At 39.9% G+C, this 20,502-nt stretch overlaps 1 protein-coding gene across 1 annotated transcript in view; it reads right to left on the reverse strand.

Annotated features, from left to right (window-relative positions):
* Positions 1-83: 83 nt before the first annotated feature.
* Positions 84-20,502, reverse strand: part of NIPA1 (NIPA magnesium transporter 1) — a 41,211-nt gene continuing 20,792 nt past the window's right edge. Inside the window, exons 4-5 of the mRNA XM_004421905.3 lie at positions 4,116-4,276; positions 84-595 (exon numbers count right to left, since the gene is read on the reverse strand). Of these exons, the coding sequence (XP_004421962.1) occupies positions 84-595; positions 4,116-4,276 (673 nt within the window). The remainder of the gene's footprint in view (positions 596-4,115; positions 4,277-20,502) is intronic.

Below are 20,502 nucleotides of genomic sequence, written 5' to 3' on the forward strand. Positions count from 1 at the left end.
GGACTCTTCTATTTCACATCAAATTAGGACCAGAAACCACAACCATTTCCTGTTCCTCGAGCCACCCAACCCCCTGTTATCTCCTAGTCTGTTTTCATATTGGATTTGTTCATCTCCCCAAGGTTGAAATTGAACTCTTTGAACACCTGTATAAGGACAATCCCGACAGAGACAGTGGTGAACCCACAGGCCATCCCCAAGAAGTCCACCAGGCCCACGTTGCTCCACTCCCGGAAGAGAATGGCCGAGGCCAGCAGGACCAGTGTGGTGAACACGACATAGTAAATGGCCCCAAAAACGGAGGAGTCGAAGCATTCGAGTGCCTTGTTGATGTACCTGAACTGGACGATGATGCTGCAGCCGAGCACGGCCAGGAGCACCAGGCACAGGCAGAGGGCCCGCTGACTGGACGGGTTGTTGTGGAAGATGTCTTGGGCTGCCAGCCCAATGCCCTTGGTGGAAGGCACAGTGAAACTCCCCAGCAAGGAGCAGATGCTGATATAGACCATGATGTTGGTGGGCCCATGGGCTGGCGCAATCCAGAAGATGAGCAGCAGTAGCATGAGGAGCACGATGCACAGATAGCCCACAAACACTGGAAAACAGATGGCAAATGGTGACCCAGAGGGCACAGCAGAAGCAGCATCCCTCATATGCCCCCACACCTGCCCCTGCCGTTATAGTGGTGACGGTGGCGTTCCACCAGGCAGATGGGCACACTACTGCTCCGGGCTGAGTTTACCAGATTCACTGAGTTCATTCCACATAAATTATTTCCATCATTATTTTTACCATTAAAACATTCGTAGCTCCTAAGTGTTTACATGTCAATAAATAAGTCCTCTCTCTATCAGTAATATTTTCATAACAACAAAAGTCAATGTAGATGCTTTGAGGTTAAAAATAAAAGAGTCATGCACAAGATGGATTTTCTCACTTTAGAGTCAATTCAACAAACCCTAGGCAGACAGTGTTCCTGTTGCGGGGGGTGGGGGCCGGACAGGAGGTCTTAAGAAATATGTGGGAAAGTTGTGGAAGTATTTGTGGCTGTTGCAGTGATTGGGGCTGCATACAGTAGACAGAGGCCAGAGGCCTTGGGATGTGCAGACAATTCCACATAATCAAAAATTATCCTATTCTCACAACTTCTGAATGCTTAAAACATGCTTATAATAATCAGAGCCTAGAATCTGTTCTGTGTATAAAACAAAGCAATATTTGCATAGATTTAATATACACTCAATTTTTTGGAACTTCATCAAGAGTTATTCTCCATTTCAGAGGATCCCACTGCTGATGGCAACACCCCCTGTTTGAGTCAACAGCATGACACCCTCACGTCAGTCTGTGTTTGCAGCTGCCAGATTCTCAGCAACTCCACACATGGTGTGGAGTCTGCTGGCTTCACTATGTCTTCTCCTGTAGTTGTACCGGAGCATTCTATTTTATTATGAAGTACTGTCCTGCTATTTCTCCTTCATGTTACAGTTAAGGCATTATATTGAAAATCTGCTTTGAAATTATGTGTACAAGGAGGTTTTATTTTCCATGAATTTCATTCCCAGATGGTAAAGGCAGTGCTAGGAGCTGAGCCTAACAAGGCTGGGAACAGCCAGGACATGCACACCAGCACGTGTGGACATGCACACCAGTAAGCAGGCAGTAGGAGTCCCCTCTTCCCTAAAGGTGAGAAAAAGGAACTATGGAGCCCTGCTCTGGGGGAGGATTCAGGAAGACGCTACAGGGAAAGGACAATGGAAAGACAGTTGAAAGGTGCCTGGGAGCCTGACCTACAAACTGAAGGATGAGCAGTGGAGGGCAGAGAGAGCCGCAAGTGCAAACACAAACTACTGCCAAAGTGTGGGTGTGTGTGGAGGAAAGTTGGAAGCAGCTTGAATGCAGGTGTGCAGGCATTGTTACAGGAAAAGCAGCTGGGCCGGACAGTGGAGTGGTTTGGGCTTTCTCCCGTGGGAAGAGGGTGCTGCAAAGGCCTTTCTAGCTGGAAAGGAACATAATCAGACCACATTTCAGAAGGGTCCCAGGCATCAAGATAGCTGGGGAAGGGGGCAATGAGGGGCCACACTCAAAGGCAGGCAGTACAGAGGGACAGGAAGAAAAGGTGGGCAGTGGCCATGTGGGCAAAGAGGGGACAGGAGTGACAACCAGAGGACCGTGGACAATGAGCCTCAGCAGCCACATGTGAGAATTGGGCAGCTCGAAAAGAAAAACCTGCATCCAAGAAAACCTGTCTATTTTCACGTGATCAACTTTCATTTCTTATTTTTATCTTTAGAGAAAGGAGCCAGGTACCTCCCAGCTTTGTGACTCTTACTTCACATCAGTGTTTCTCAACCCTTTTCCTTCATTATCATGCCCCTAAGGATCCATTTTACGCTTCTTCCCCTAATCGCCTATCCCCATGAAATTTTAATTTCACAGATACACTGTATATCTGTTTATGTATTATATCTATACCTATGCTTTATACATTAAAAAAGTAGGATATTTCTTCAGTGCCAAGGACTTGTTTCTCCCTCTGGGGTGACATTATCCCCACTGAGAATGCAGGCTTTACGTTTTTTTCTCCCGAGACCTTTCCTCCAAACCTTCCCTTTCCTTCCCCTCTTTGAATATTAGAGCTCACGTATCAGCAGTTTCAGAAATATAAATAAGTCCTGATTTGAAATTTCTTCTGAGGCAATTATTTGACAAAAATTCATCCTGGTGTTTTAGCTCTAGAAAAAAAAAATAAGAAAACAATTTAGAAATACCTTTAATTTAATAAATTAAGTGGCCAGAATAATACTATTTTATATTCCAGGTTAAAAAAAAAAAGGTTTTTCTTTTAAAAAAAAAATCTTTTTGCTACCATTATAACTTCATGCCAAATTTTTATAGTAGTATTCAAATTAGACAGTTTTTGTATACATCAGGACCTAAAAATAGTGTTATCATCGACATTTATCAAAAGTAAGAAGTTTTTGGATACATTGTTCTGAAAATTACATGAAGTAAATCCTTCAGGACACTCAAAACTAGTTTTCTGATCTTTTTTTCATGTCTTTGTATTCTCGTTTCTCACAGTATTGGAAATATTTTGGCTTTTACAGGAGGAAATGAGTATCACAATGCAAAGTGTTTGGGGATAACAAATTATAGGGAGATACAGTCTTGGCTGATCTCACTATGAAATACCCTTTTCAAATTTTACACATTTCTGCTGCTGTCAATCACTGCCGGTTGAGAGCTACCAAAGTGGTCCATTTCCAGTAGCCAGAAGATATCCAGTTGGGATACTGGTGTGGATGCAGTTTTGGGCTGGCACCTGTCTAAAATTGTTGGTAAGTAACATACAATGGTCTACTGGAAGTAATTTACAAGACTCTATGCTTTTGGGCCTGTATAATTACACAGATTGTTGTTTTTTATTGCATTTGTCAAACAAACAAAGTATTGTAAGTCAAACATATGTAGGAAAAATATGGAGAGACCTCTATGGGGTATCTAAAGATAAAGCAAACCGGGTCTCTGCTCAGAGAGCTTCCCATCAGAAGGAAGACGGGAGGCCTGAGCATGTGGTGGTCCTGAGCGGAGTGCTGCCCAGAGCAGTCCCCAGCAGGACTGGCGCCAGTGAGCAGCAATGCAGGAAGGAGATGGGCTGGGGGCCATGGGCGGTGGGGGCGGTGGGAGCGGTGGGAGGTGGGAAGTCTGTGGGAGCCAGGCCTGGATGAGCCCGCTGTGGAGAGGGGCATTGTAGCGGGCCTGGACGTCGACAGCGCCCATGCACAAGGTCCCAGAGGTCCAGAAAGGAAGCAGAGAGCTTCCTGAGCTCTCTGAGCTGCAGGCCCCAGGCGGGAGGGTAGTGCGCACGGAGGTCCAGAGGAGGCAGCCCCGTGGGAGGAAGGGCGGGAGCCGTGCGGGTCCAGAACACGGGGACCCCAGGCCTCCTCCCATGCCTGAGGTGGCAGGAGAGCGGGACACTGGGGGTTGCGGGGCACAGGCCACGGACACGCATGCACAAGGACGAACGAAAAGTCTGATAAGGGCAGACCGCAGGCTACCACGAGGGCCGTCCTGGAGACACGTGGCTCTCTCACAGCGCTGCCAGGAGTTACCTGGGTTGGTTAGCTTCTCCTCCAGCTCGGCCTGAGTGGTCACGCTCTCCGACTTTGGGGAGTGGATAATCAGCACGACAGAACCTGCACAGCTTAGCAGACACCCCAGCTTGCCCAAGATGTTGAGCTTTTCCTTCAGAAGATAAGAGGCTAAAATGGACCTTCAATTAAAGAACAGAAATCATTAAAGTTTAAATCATATTATCTGACCTGTTTCTACTAATTGCAGTTACTTTAGAAAAGCCACATTTTCTTTATAGCCATATTTTTATTTTATTTTTAATTCAGTTTTAAGAGTAGAAAAGAACAAGAATTTACTCAAGTTATTTCAACACACACAGGATTTTCATACCAATTCTATGCATAGCTAGTACATGTTAATGACTCAACATACTGCTACATATTATTTCGGTAGATACAAAATATACCAGAGTAGAAAAATAAGTTTTATGACTGACCAAAAATAAAAATATTGCATCCTTATTTATAAAGGCAAATAATGAAAAAAACTAAGTGGGAAAGTAGGATATGAAAATTGGTAAAATAATTACAAGTAATTCATGATAAAAACACTTAAATACAGAAAATGCACAAACAAGAAAAAATCAAACTGCTAATAGTAACTGCATTATGGTAGGAGTATGGATGATTGATTATTTTTCTCTTTTCTAATACCCAAAACTTTTTAAATGTGGTCACATTACTTTTTTAATGCAAAAAAAAAGTGTTCCTCATAAAATATCTATAATCTTAAGGCTGGTGATGTTTCTTCTCTCATTTCCCTGTATAACATCAGTATACAATTTAAATTGGAAAACCTGAGCTTTTAGTAGGTCATGGGACTGGTCATTGTCACTTTGCTGGTGTCTATGCCAAGGGCACTTGGGGAACATGAACATCCATGAGGAGGGCAAACCAGGCACAGAAATATACTAGATTATTTCCTGTTTAATCTTCATTTTACAGATAGATAAACTGAGCCTCAGAAAAAGGATTGGCATTGACCCAGGGCCACAAAGCTAACTAGAGGTGAAACCATGGCGATGACACACCCGTAAGGCCAAAGGTCCCTTCTTTTCCCTTATACCACTTTGTGTCTCTGTCCCTAGACAGCCTGGTCCACAAGGAGACCCTAGCAGTGTAGGTGGGGAAACAAGCAACACCACTGAAAGAACCAACACATGATACAAGGATACACGCCTGGGCGTTCACTTGAGGGGCTCCATGTAGCTGTGCAGAGAGGTGGACACCAGAAGACTGAGGGGCTCCCAGAGCAAGAGGTGGGCCTGGAACCGGCCTGGGATGATGGGTGGGCTCTGCTAAGGTGGGAAGGGGCTGCCATGCCTGGAAGCAGAGAGGCAGGAATGAGCCTGGACCATGAGGCCAGCTCATCTCTTATTCCACGGTAAAATACCAGAGTACAAATTAAACAGTACTATAAAATAGTAGTACAACATAGAATGTATGAATAGAAACTATCTATAAAATAGAGTGTATTATTAGAAAATTTGAGGTATATTAAGGCCAATAGACCAGGAAACAACTGCCAGTTTATTACAGTTTCCAAGATGATAGTCACAACACACCATGCACACCATGAAACACAACATGCAGAGCCACACAGGGAAGCACCAGGGCTGTTCAAGAGGGAGAGGGAGTGAGGGGAAAACATGGGCAACAGCCTTTACTGTGGTTTCCATGGAAAGGAATGGGTGAGGAAGGGTAAGCAGGTTTAAGATTAGCTAGATTGAATAATTTCAGGACTCTGGGGTATAGGGGCTGTCCCTAGTTGTCTGGTACCTCCCCTGGGGAGATTAGGGCAAGTGGATAGTGGCTGGGAGTTTGAGAGTCCAATAAAGGAGGTGGTTGGGGAGTGGGCTCTGGACTGGTTGGTTTATATTTGAAAAGCATGCCCCCCCACCTCATGGCCAGGGAAGAACTCCTCCTAAGGAGGGGCCGGGAGTGATGAGGGAGGCAGGAGACCAAGGCAAGGTGACTCATGCACATTATTGGATTGTCCAGAACAAGGCGTGTCTGGCATATGCATGTAGGGCAGCTGTTAAAGCATCAGGTTTAGAGAAACTAGAAACAGTGTCCATAGAGTACTATGTCATTTAAGGACACACTAAGAAGGGATCTGGGCAGCTACTTACCTCTGAGTCTGTTCCTCATGGAGAACTAGTCCTTGCCTCCCCTCTGTGGCCTGGAATGGACAACCCCAAGGTGGCTGGAATGGGGGCAGAGCATCTGCCTAACAGGCCTCCCCTAGCAGGAAATCACCAACTGTCCAGCTTAAAACCTTTCTCCTCTCCCTCTTCCCAGGCTGCAGTAACTAGAGCCTGCTGACTTCTGAGCCTGGATTAAATGAAAGGCATCTGAAAGCTCTTTCACTTAAATCAGGAGTCAACAAACAATGGCCTCACGCCCAATCCAGCCCTCCACCTGTTTTTTTAAATAATGTCTTATTGGATTGTAGCCATGTCCATGTGTTTGGTCTGGTCTGCGGCTACTTTCTACTACAACGGTAGACTTGAGCAGTTGCAACAGGGGCCACATGGCCCACAAAGCCTAAAATATTTACCATCTGGCCCTTGACAGAAAAAATTTGCCATTCCTTAAGTTAAATGGTTAAATGGTCAGCAAAACTGATCACACAGCTACCTGAAGAGCTGGCCTGAGGTGGAGGCACAAGTTCTGTGTTGGCATCAGGGCCACAACAACACAGAGGAGCAGAGTCCCCACTGGCGAGGGCTGGGGAGTAGGGTGGGTGGGAGGGTGGAGTGGGGAGCAGTGTATAGGGAGCTCAAGAAATGTGGTTTTCTTTCTTTCATTTATTAAACCACCCAAATATGCTATAAAACTGTAATTTTCCTTGACTATTCAATATTGTTTGACATTCAGATTGCTATATACAGCTACAATAAATATTTTTTCCCCTAATCATTTTCTAAGATTAAATTCTCCAGAGCAGGACTCTGGCTTAAAGATCAAGAACACCTGCATGATTCCAGATAACCACTGCCATTCTGCCTTCCGAAAGGTTGTACTAGTTTGAAATGGACATCCATTCTATTTCTTTTCTTTTCTTTTTTTTGTGTGTGAGGAAGATCAGCCCTGAGCTAACATCTGATGCCAATCCTCCTCTTTTTTTTAGCCCCCTGAGGAAGACTGGCCCTGAGCTAACATCCGTGCCCATCTTCCTGTACTTTATATGGGACGCTGCCACAGCATGGCTCGACAAGCAGTGCATCAGTGCGGGCCCGGGATCCGAACCAGCGAACCCCAGGCCACCGCAGCAGAGCGCATGCACTTAACCACTTGTGCCACCGGGCTGGCCCCTTTTCTTTTCTTTTTACGGCTTTATTGAGATATAATTCACATACCATAAAATTCACCCATTTAAAGTGTACATTCGATGGCTTTTAGTATGTTCACAGAATTGTGCATCTATCACCACGATCAATTTTAGAACATTTTTATTACACCAAAAGAAACTCATTCTCACCCTTAGCCATCACTCGCCCATCTCCCCCATGTCCCCATCACAAAGCAACCATGAATCTACTTTCTATATATGTATCTGCCTATTCTGGACATTTCATATAAATGAATAATACAATATATAGTCCTTTGTGAATGGCTTCTTTCACATAAAATAATGTTTTCCAGGTTTATCTATACTGTAATATATATGACTATTTCACTTGTTTTCTTTTCTTATAGTATTCCATTGGAGGTATATACCATTTATTATTTGTCCTTCATCAGTTGATAGGTATTTGGGTTGTTTCTGCTTTTTGTCTCTTATGAATAATGCTACTATGGACATTTATGTACAAATCCTTGCATGGGCATATGTCTTCATTTCTCTTGAGTATGTACCTAGCAGCAGGTTTGCTAGATCATACAGGAACTCTATGTTTAACTGTTTGAGGAAATGCCGGACTATTTTCCTAAGCAGCTGCACCATTTTGCATTCTCACCAGCAGTATATGAGGGTTCCATTTACTACAAATCCTTGCCAATACTCGTTAATGTCCTTTTTGACTATAGCTATGCAAGTGGGTGTGAGGTGATATCTCATTGTGGTTTTGATTTGCATTTCCTTGATGGCTAATGATCTGCATTATTTCTTATGTTTATTGACCATTTGTATATCTTCTTCAGAGAAATGTCTACTCAGATCCTTTGCTCATTTTTAATTGGGTTATTTGTCTTTTTATTGATGGTTGTGAGAGTTTTTATATAGTCTAAATACAAGTCTGTTATCAGATATATAATTTGAAATTTTTTCTACCATTCTGTGAGTTGACTTTTCACCTTTTTTCCAGCTTTACTGAGATATAACTGAGAGAATATTGTGTAAGTTTAAGGTATACAATGTGTTGATTTGATACACATGTATGTTGCAATATGACTGCCACCATAGTGTTAGCTAACACCTCCATCATGTCACATAATTACCATTTCTTTTTTGTGGTGAGAATATTTAACATCTACTCCTTAGCAATTTTCAAGTATATACTACAGTATTATTAACTATAATCACCATGCTGTATATTAGATCCACAGACCTTATTCACCTTATGACTAGAAGTTTGTACCATTTGACCAACATCTCCTCATTTCCCCACTCCCAGCACCTGGTAACCACTATTCTACCGTCTGTTTCTATGAGTTCAGCGTTTTTAGATTCCACATATAAGCAATAGCATACAGTGTTTGTCTTTTTCTGACTTATTTCACTAAGCATAATGCTCTCAAGGTTCATCAATGTTGCAAACTGCAGGATTTCCTTCTTTCTTATGGCTGAATAATATTCCATTGTGTATCCATACCACATATTCTTTATTCATTAATCCATTGATAGACACTTAGGTTGTTTCCATATCTTCGCTATTGTGAATAATGCTGCAATGAACATGGGGGTGCAGATATCTCTTCAAGATCCTGTTTTCATTTCCTTTGAATGTATACACAGCAGTGGGATTGCTGGGTCATATGGTAGTTCTATTTTTAGTTTTTTGAGGAACTTACATACTGTTTTCCATACTGGCGGCACCAATTTATACTCCCACAAAGAGTGCATGACGGTTCCCTTTTCTCCACACCCTCACCAACATATATCTCTTGTTTTTATGTTTTGTTTTTTATGCCAGTCATTTTAACAGGTATGAGGTGATATCTCATGGTGGTTTTGATGTGCATTTCCCTGATGATTAGTGATGTTGAGCATCTTTTCATGTACTTGTTGGTCATTTGTATGTCTTCTTTGGAAAAATGTCTATTTAGATCCTCTACCCATTTTTTAACCAGATTGTTTATTTTTTTGCTATTGAGTTGTATGAGTCCTTTATATAATTTAGATATTAACCCCTTATCAGATCTATGATTTGCAAATATTTTTTCTCCCATTCTGTAGGTTGCCTTTTCATTCTGTTGATGGTTTCCATTGCTATGCAGAAGCTTTTTAGTTTGATGTAGTCCTACCTGTTTATTTTTGTTTTTGTTGCCTTTGCTTTCAGTGTCAAATCCAAAAAATTTTTGCCAAAACCCATATCAAGGAGCTTATCCCTTAACGTTTTCTTCTAGGAATTTTATGGCTTCAGGTATTATGTTCAAGTCTTTAATCCATGTACAGCTGATTTTTGGGTGTGGTGTAAGATAGGGGTCCAGTTTCATTCCTTTGCATGTGGCTGTCCAGTTTTCCCAACGCTATTTATTGAAGAGACTATCCTTTCCCTATTGTGTATTCTTGGCTCCTCTGTTGTAAATTAATTGCTTATATATGCATGAATTTATTTCTGGGCTCTCTATTCTGTTCCACTAATCTATGTGTCTGTTTTTATGCCAATGCCATACTGTTTTGATTACTATAGCTTGTACAGTCATGCACCACATAACAACATTTCAGTCAATGACGGACTGCATATACGACAGTGGTCCCATAAGATTAGCACCATGTAGCCTAGGAGTGTAGTAGGCTATACCATCTAGGTTTGTGTAAGTACACTCTACGATGTTCGCACTATGACAAAATCATCTAACAACACATTTTTCAAAACCATTAAGCAATTGTGGTTAAAGCTCAAAATCATTAAGCAATGCGTGACTGGAATATAGTTTGAAGTCAGGAAGAGTGATGCTCTAGCTTTGTTCTTCTTTCTCAAGACTGCTTTGGCTATTCAGGGTCTTCTGTGGTCCCATACAAATTTTAGGATTGTTCATTTCTGTGAAAAATGCCATTGGAATTTTGATAGGGATTGCACTGAATCTACAGATGGCTTTGGGCAGTACGGACATTTTAACAATATTAATTCTTCCAACCTGAGCATGGAATATCATTCCATTTATTTGTGTCTTCATCAACTTCTTTCATCAATGTCTTACAGTTTTCAGTGTATAGGTCTTTTACCTCCTTGGTTAAACTTATTCCTAGGTATTTTATTCTTTTTGATGCAATTGTAAATGGGATTTTTTTCTTAATTTCTCTTTCTGATAGTTTGTTCTTAGTGTTTAGAAATGCAACTAATTTTTGTACATTAATTTTGTATGTGCAACTTTACTGAATTCATTTATTAGTTCTGACAGTATTTTGGTGGAGTCTTTAGGGTTTTTCATATATAATATCATGTCATCTACAAATAGAGACAGTTTTAAGTCTTCCTTTCCCATTTGGATGCCTTTTATTTCTTGTTCTTGCCTTGCCCTAAATTGTTCCAGTACTATGCTGAATGAAAAGTGCTGAGAGTGGGCATCCTTGTCTTGTTCCTGATCTTAGAGGAAAAGCTTTCAGCTTTTCACCATTGAGTATGATGTTAGCTGTGAGCTTGTCATATTGGCCTTTAGTAAGTTGAGGTATGTTCCCTCTATTCCCACTTTGTTGAGTTTTTATCATGAATGGATATTGAATTTTGTCAAATGCTCTTTGTATATCTATTTAGATGATCATATGCTTTTATCTTTCATTTTGTTAATGTGATGTATCACATTAACTGATTTGTGGATGTCGAAACATCCTTGCATCCCCAGAATAAATCCCACTTAATCCTGGTCTATAATCCTTTTAATGTATTGTTGAATTCCGTTTGCTAATATTTTGTTGACGATTATTGCATCTATGATCATCAGGGATATTGGTCTGTAATTTCCTTTTTTGTAGTGTCCTTGTCTGGTTTTGGTATCAGAGTAATGCTGGCCTTGTAAAATGAATTTGGAAGTGTTCCCCCTCTTCAATTCTTTAGAAGAGTTTCAGAAGGATTAGTATTAATTCTTCTTTAATGTTTGATAGAATTCATCTGTGAAGGCATATGTTCCTGGACTTTTCTTTGTTGAGAGGTTTTTAATTACTGACTCAATCTCCTTACTAGTAATTAGTCTGTTCAGATTTTCTACATCTTCATGATTCAGTCTTGGTAGGTTGTTTCTAGGAATTTATCCATTTCTTCTAGGTTATCCTATAATTGTTCATAGTAGTCTCTTATGATCCTTTCTGTTTCTGTGGTTCAGCTGTAATGTCTCCTCTTTCATTTCTAATTTTGAGTCTTCTTTTTTTCTTAGTCTAGCTAAAAGTTTCTCAGTTTTGTTTATCTTTCCAAAAAACTTGCTCTTAGTCTTGTTAATCTTTTCTGTTGTCTTTATGGACCTTATTTCATTTAATTCTGCTCTGATCTTTGTTATTTCCTTCCTTCTGCCTACATTGGGCTTCATTTGTTCTTCTTTTTCTAGTTCCTTGAGGTGTAAAATTAGCTTGTTTATTTGAGATCTTTCTTTTTTCTTAAAGGAGGCATTTATTGCCATAAAATTCCCTCTTAGATCTGCTTTTGCAGCATCCCATAGGATCTGATATGTTCTGTTTACCTTTTCATTTGTTTCAATATATTTTTGGATATCCCATTTGATTTCTTCTTGGACACAGTTTGTTCAAGAGGGTGTTGTTTAACATCCACATATTTGTGAATTTTCCAGCTTTCCTCCTGTTATTGATGTGCAGTTTCATACCACTGTGGTCAGAAAAGATACTGAGTATGAATTCAGTCTTCTTAAATCTGCTAAGACTTGTTTTGTGGCCTATCATATCATCGATCTTGGAAAATGTTCCATGTGCATTTGAGAAGAATGTGTACTCTTGCTGCTGTTGATGGAATGTTCTGTATATGTCTGTTTGGTCCATTTGGTCTAATGTAGTGTTCAAGTTCAATGTTTCCTTGTTGATTTTCTGTCTGGATGATCTCTCCATTGTTAAAAGTGGGGTATTGAAGGCCCCTACTATTATTGTATTGCTGTCTATTTCTCCCTTCAGATCTGTTAGTATTTGCTTAATATATTTAGGTGCTCCAATGTTGGGTGTGTATACATTTGCAATTGTTATATCTTCCTGATGAATTGACCCCTTTATCATTATATAATGACCTTCTTTGTCTTTTATTACTGTTTTGGGGTTAAAGTCTATTTTTACCTGACATAAATATAGCTACTCCTGCTTTCTCTTGGTTCCCATTTGCATGGAGTGTCTTTTTCCATCCCTTCACTTTGAGCATGTGTGTGTCCTTGAAGCTGAATGAGTCTCTCAGAGGGAGCACGTAGTTGGGTCTTGTTTTGTTAATCCATCCAGCTACTCTATGTCTTTTGATTGGAGAATTCAATCCATTAACGTTTAGAGTAACTATTGATAGGTAAAGACTTTCTAATGCCATCTTGTTAATTGTTTTCTGGCTGTTTTGTAGTTCCCTTGTTCCTTTCTTCTGTTCTGGCTGCCTTCCTTTGTGAACTGATGATGTTCCCTAGTGGTACGCTTTGATTCCCTTCGCTTTTTCTTTTGTGAATCTACTGTAAGTCTCGTTTTGTGGTTACCATGAGGCTGACATAAAACATCTTAGAGATATAACAGTCTATTTTACACTGATAACAATTTAACTTCTATTGCATACAGAAACTACCATTTTACTCCCTCCCTTTTATGTTTTTGATGCCACAATTTACATCTTTTTATATGGTGTATCCATTAACAAATTATTGTAACTATGGCTATTTTTGATACTTTTATCCTTCAACCTTTATACTAGAGTTAGGTAGTTAACACACCACATTACAGTACTAGAGTATTCTGAATCTGACTGTATACTTACCTTTACCAGTGTGTTGTATATTTTCATGTTACTAATTAGCATCCTTTCATTTTAGCTTGAAAAACTTCTTTTGGCATTTCTTGTAGGCAGGTCCAGTGGTGATGAACTCCTTCAGCTTTTGTTTGTTAGTAAAAGTGTTTTCCTCACCTTCATTTCTGAGGGACAACTTTACTGGGTATAGTAGTCACGGTTGGCAATTTCTTTCTTTCATCACTTTAATTTTCTGGCCTGCAAGGTCTCTGCTCAGAAATCCACTGACAGCCTTATGGGGATTTCCCTGTATAAGAAAATTTTTTTTCTCTTGCTGCTTTTAAAATTCTCTCTTTGTCTTTGATTTTTAGATACTTTTATTATAACATGTCTTGGAGAAGGTCATTTTAGATTAAAATTTGGGGGTGATCTATTAGCTTCATGAACTTGGATGTCCAAATCTCTTCCCAGGTTTGGAAAGTTCTCAGCCATTATTTCTTTAAATAAGCTTTCTACCCATTTCTCCCTCTCTTCTCCTCCTCCAATGAGGTGTACATTATTTTTCTTAATGGTGTCACATAAGTCCCATAGGCTTTCTTCATTCCTTTACATTCTTTTTCCTTTTTGCTCCTCATATTGGATAATTTCAATTAATCTGTCTTGGAGCTCACTGATACTTTCTTCTGCTTGGTCAAGTCTATTGTTGAAGCTCTCTATTGAATTCTTCAGTTCAATCACTGTTATACTTCAGCTCCAAAATTTCTGGATCTTTTTTTTTTTATGTTTTCTATCTCTTCATTGAACTTCTCATTTTGTTCTTGTAACTTCCTGATATCTGTGTTCTTTTGTAGCTCTCTGAGCATCCTTAGAACAATTATTTTGAATTCTCTGTTGCAAAATTCCTGGATCTACATTTCTTTGGGGCCAGTTACTGGAGGTTTACTGTCCTCCTTTGGTGGTCATGGTTCCCTGATCCTTCATGACCCCTGTAGCCTTGTGTAGGTGTCTGTACATTTGAAGCAGTCACGTTTTCCAGACTTTATGGACTGATGTCAGTAAGGGAAGACTTGCAGCTACAGGTAGGGGCATGTTGGAGTGTGCTATGATCCTAGGTCTAGTGGTGTAGAGCGCCAAAAGCAAGGGCATGTGGTGGCACCAGGTCTGGTGGCGTGTCATGTCTCTTGGGCTCATGCTGCTAGAGTCTACAGCTTCAATAATTGTGTTTTCCTTGGCAATCACTGTTGAGGGTCCATAATGGCTGCACGGCCTGTTGGGGTCCTCAGTGGCACCTCTAGGTCTGGTAGCTAGAGACCAGGATAGGCAGACGTGGTGGCCAGAGCCAGCTGTGTGCACACACTTGGCTTCAGGGGCCAGCTGCAAGTGCCTGTATAGTTGTAGGCGCCAGCTGCAGACACACATAGTGGTGGAGGTCAAGGCACGCAGCAAAAGACGTGGCCAACTATGGGCTCACTGGCAGCTCTGGGGTCCCTGGCTGTTGTGTGCTCTACTGTGGCTGCACACTCCCCCACCAGGCACGTACAGTGCAGTGGACACTGGTGACAGGGGTCGGGCTGGAGACATACAGGTACACAGCTCAAGTGGCTAGCTGCAGATGAATACAGTGGTGCAGGCCAGTGGCAGAAGACAGGGACTAATCCAGGCCAAGAAGTAGCTGTGGGGGCCCTGACTGTCAGAGTGCTCTCCCATGGCTGCACATTCCACACCCCCCACCAAGGCATGTGTACTGCAGTGGAGGCCTATGACAGGTATTTGGCCTGCAGTGTGGAAAGGCACAGCTGGAGGGGCTAGCGCCAAGCACACACATGGTGGTGGGGGTCAGCTGCAGGGGTATAGGCTGGTACTTGCACTCACACAGCCTCAGTGGTGTTGGCTGGCTACCAGTGTGGTTCCTGGGCTCCAGCAAGGGCAGCAGGGTTGGAGAGAGGAAGGAGGGACTCACACGGCCTGTATCAGTGAATGTGAATACCTGTGGGGCAAAAGCTGGTGAAATCTGCAGGGGGTTGATGGCAGCTGTGCTGACTGTTAGTTTCTTCAGTGGTGAAATCTGCTGGGTTTTTTGTAGAGCAGGTCATTGGGAACCACCATCGCTGCCACTGTGCGGCTGCCATTGCTATCCCCTGCTTTTCTTCATTGTTTCTAGCCATCTCAAATTCATCTCGGTTTTGCCAGTCTGGGTGGGTGAAAGTGAAGTGGGACCATCCTGTGGTGCCCTGAAAGGCTGGGGAAACTGGTCATTTACTCCACTCTTCCCTTTCTGGTGAGGGGAACTCTTTCTATCTGGGAAGTTCCCTCATGGCGCTGAGCAATGCCAGCTTGGAGGATGAGATAACACAGTCAAAATGATGCAGTAAGGGGCTGGCCTGGTGGCATAGTGGTTAAGTTCGTGCGCTCCGCTTCAGCGGCCCGGGATTTGCAGGTTCAGATCCCAGGAGCGGATCGACACACCGCTTGTCAAGCCATGCTGTGGCGGCGTCCCATATAAAGTAGAGGAAGATGGGCACTGATGTTAGCCGAGGGCCAATCTTCCTCACACACACACAAAAAATGATGCAGTTATTCAGTTTTTTTGTTCCATCATGTCACTGAAGTTTCTTAAGTGGACTCCAGAGCTCTCCCAGAGTTGATTTTGCTCATGGATAGCTGTCTAATTGTTGATCTTTGTGGGGAGATGGAGGCTGGGTTTTCCTATATTGCCATTTTGGTGATGTCACCTTTTTTCCTGACTTTTCATTTTCTCGATGGCATCCTTTGAAGCACAAAAGTTTTTAATTTTGATGATGTCCAATTTATCTATTTTTCTTTTGTTGCTTGTGCTTTACGTATCATATCTAAGAAACCATTGCCTAATCCAAGGTCACAAAGATTTATACCTATGTTTTCTTCTAAGAGTTTTATAGTTTTAGCTTTTAAATTTACATCTTTGCTCCATTTTGAGTTAATTTTGGTATACTGTGTGAGAGGGGATAACAACTTGATTTATTTGCATGTGGACATCCAGTTGGCTTGGCACTATTTGTTGAAATGACAGTTCTTTCCCCACTAAATTGTCTTTGAACCACTGGCAAAAATCAATTGACTATAAATATTAGAGTTTATTTCTGGAATCTCAATTTTATTCTATTGATGTACATGTGTATCTTTATCTTAGTACCACACTGTTTTGATCACTGTAGCTTTGTAAAAAGTTTTGAAATCAGGAAGTGTGAATTCTCCAACTTTGCTCTTATTTATCAAGATTGTTTTGGCTATCCTGGGTGCCTTACATTTCTGCATAAATTTTAGGTTCAGCTTGTCAATTTCTGCAAATAAATCAGCTGGGATTTTGATAGAGATTGCATTGAATCTGTAGCTGTATTTGAGGAGCGTTGCCATCTTACTAATATTAATTTTTCTTTTCTATGAAAATGGACCATTTATTTAGTTCTTCTTTAATTTTTTTCAAGAATGTTTTTACAGTTTTCAGAGTATGAGTTTTGTACTTCTTTTGTTAAATTTATTCCTAAGTATTTCATTCATTTTGATACTACTGTATATGGAATTGTTTTCTTAATTTCATTTTTGGCTTGTTCACTCCTATGTTATATAAATACAATTTATTTTTGTATATTGATCTTGTATCCAGCAACCTTGCGGTACTCATTATTAGTTCTAATAGTTTCTTAGTGGATTCCTTAGGATTTTCTATAGATAAGATCATTCTGCTAATAGAGATAGTTTGACTTCTTCCTTTCCAATCTGGATGCTTTTTAATTCATTTGCTTTCCTAATTGCCTTGGCTACAACCTCCAGTACAATGTTGAAGAGAAGTGGCAAAAGTGGACATCTTGTCTTGTTCTTAACCATAAAGGAAAAGCATCCAGTCTTTAATCATTAAGTATGATGTTAACTGGGGCTTTTTCATAGAGGTCCTTTGTCAGATTCAGAAGTTACCTTCTATTTCCAGCATACTGATTGTTTTCATCATGACATGAACAAGCCAAAAATGAAACGGAGTGGTTTTTTTGTTTGTTTGTTTATTTTTTGTTTTTGCTGAGGAAGATTCACCCTGAGCTAACATCCATGCCAATCTTCCTCTATTTTTTACTATGTGGGCCGCCAGCACAGCATGGCCACTAACCGAGTGGGGTAGGTGTGCACCTAGGAACCAAACCCAGGCCACTGAAGTGGAGCATGGTGAACTTAACCACTGGGCCACCAGGGCTGGCCCAGGAGTGTTGAATTTTATAAAATGATTTTTCTGTGTCTATTGAGATGTGGTGTTTATCCTTTATTCTATTGGTATGGTGTATTACATTCATTTATTTTTTATGTTAAATATACCTTGCATTGCTGAGATAAATCCCACTTGGTCATGGTACATAATCCTTTTTTGGTATTGCTGGATTTACTTAGCTAGTATTTTGTTGATGATTTATCCATCTATATTCATAAAAGAATTGGTTTTTATTTTTTTTGTGCTATGTTTGGTTTTGTTACCAGGGAGATACTGACCTCATAGAGTTGAGAAGGATTCTCTCCTCTCCTATTTTTTGGAAGACTCTTGTAAAGAACTGCTATTAATTCTTCCTTAAATGTTTGGTAGAATTCACCAGTGAAACCAGCTGTACCTGAGTTTTTCCTTGAGGGAAATTTTTTGATTACTAATTCAATCTCTTTACTTGTTATAGGTCTTTTCAGATTTTCTATTTCTTCTTGAAACCACTTTGGTAGTTTGTGTCATTCTCGGAATGTGTTCATTTCATCTAAATTATCTTACTTGTTGGCATACAGTTATTCATTTTATTTGCTTATAATTCTTTTCATTTCTGTACAGTTGGTAGTAATACCCCCTCTTTCATTTCTGACTTTAGCATTTTCAGTTTTCTCTCTTTTTCCTTTGTCAGCCTAGCTAAAAGTTTATCAATTTTGTTGATCTTTTCTAAGGATGAACTTTTGGTTTTGTTGATTTTCTCTATTGTTTTTATATTCTCTATTTCATTTATTTACACTCTAATCTTTATTATTTCCTTCCTCCTACTTGCTTAGGGTTTAGTTTGCCTTCTTTTTCCAATGTCTTAAGATGGAAGGTTAAGTTCTTGATTTGAGATCTTTCCTTTATTTTTTTTTCAAATGTATGCATTTACAGATATAAATTTCCCTGTGGGTACCTCTTTAGCTAAATCCTATGAGTTTTGGTATGTTGTTCCTTCATTTTTATTCATCTCAAAGTATCTTCTAATTTCCCTTGTGATTTCTTTGACTCGTGGGTCATTTATTAGTAAGTTAATTTCCACATATTTGTGAATTTCACAAATTTCACTGATTTTGCTTTCTAATTTCATTCCATTGTGGTCAGAGAAAGTACTTCACTTGATTTCAATCCTTTCAAATTTATTGATTTTTTTTTTATGGCCTAGCACCTGGTCTATCCTGGAGGATGTTCCATGTACACTTGGGAAGAACGTGAATTCTGCTGTTGTTGGGTGGAGCATTCCATAGACGTCTGTTCTGTCTAGTTGGTTTATAGCATCATTCAAGTCTTCTATTTCCTTCTTGATCTTTTGCCTAGGTGTTCTATCCATTATTGAAAGTGGGGTATTGGAGATTGGATTGGTGGTTACCAGAGGGGAAGGGGGGAGGGAGGAGGGTGAAAGGGATAATTAGGCACATTTGTGTGGTGATGGGTTGTAATTAGTATTTGGGTGGTGAACATGAGAACATGATGTAATCCATGCAGAAATAGAAGTATAATGATGTACACCTGAAATTTATACAATGTTATAAACCAGTGTTACTGCAATAAACAAAAAAAAGTAAAGAAAAAGAAAGTGGGGTATTGGAAGGCTGTAACTATTACTGTGGAATTGTCTGTTTCTCTCTTTTGTCAGGTTTTCTTTCATATATTTTGGAGCTCTGTGCTTAGGTGCATATTTGTTTATAATTGTTGTCTTCTTGACAGATTGAACTTTTTGTCATTATAGTGTCCCTCTTTATCTCTAGTAACATTTTTTGTTTTACAGTCTATTTTGTCTGATATATAGCCTCTCCAACTTTCTCCTGGCTACTATTTGCATAATGTATCTTTTTTCCTTCCTTTTATATTCAGTCTATTTGTATCTTTGAATCTAAAGTATGTCTCATGTAAACAGTATATAGTTGGATCTTGTTTTTTTATCCTGCCTGAAAATCTCTGCCTTTTGATTGGATTGTTTAATCCACTGACATTTAATGTTTTTATTGATATAGTTAGACCATGTCTGCCATATTACTTTTTGTTTTCTACGTTTCACATCTTTTTTTGGTTCCCTATTCCTCACTTATTGCTTTCTTCTGCATTAAGAGAATCTTTACAGTGTAAAATTTTAATTCCTTTAATAATTATTTTCACTACACTTTTTTGAGTTATTTTCCTTGTGGTTTCTCTAAGGCTTATCATAATACATTTCAAATTGATACTAACTTAACTCCAGTGAGAATAATGTTACTCCTATATAGTTCTATTTCCTCTTCCTCCTTTTTGTGCTTATATATATATTAAATTTATTATATCTGGTTGCTTATGTGCATTTTATGGAAAATGAGGTTATCATTAGTGGAATAAATGTATTTTTCTATGTATGAAGTGGTGCTTTTTGCCCTTTGTCATTTTATCTATTGGGATTTTCATATTCTGATCAACTCAAGAAGTCTTTATATCACAGTCATATTTGATTGAAATCTTTTTCCTATTCTATTTTTTTATTGTAGAAAATTCACCTTTTCATTTTTATTGCTTCATGCTTTAGAAACTGCTTATCCTTCTAAGATCTGAAAACACATTAAAAGAGTTTTCGTATATGTGGGCCATAAACTCTGGGAACATAGCTAAACTGTTTTTCTCCTTTTGTACAGATTAAATCTCTACATGACGTATTCTGGGTTACACTAGAGATGCAGGTTTGTGCAGTGAAAATCAGAGACACAAATCATTTGTAGCTACGTGCCACAGATGCCTGGGCAGGTATTGAGGAGATGCTAGTTAATGCACTGGGTTCACTGCACCTTTACACAGTACACTGAACACTACATTGCTGAGTGGAACAAAATACTTGAAAATATCACATAATGTCATCACACAAGTCCTGCACTGAATGTAGTATCAACAGACCATTCAATGTTGTATTTGTTTGTATTTTCATACTTGATGACTATCCTGTATATAATGCTTAATTCACGTAGATCATATTTTGATGGTGCTATGATTAGGATTTAAACTGATGTTCCTACAAATTGCTTACCCAACACTATGT

This window comes from Ceratotherium simum, chromosome 3 (genome assembly GCF_057802395.1).
Source record: "Ceratotherium simum simum isolate JZ-2026a chromosome 3, ASM5780239v1, whole genome shotgun sequence".
Classification (NCBI taxonomy): Eukaryota; Metazoa; Chordata; class Mammalia; order Perissodactyla; family Rhinocerotidae; genus Ceratotherium; species Ceratotherium simum.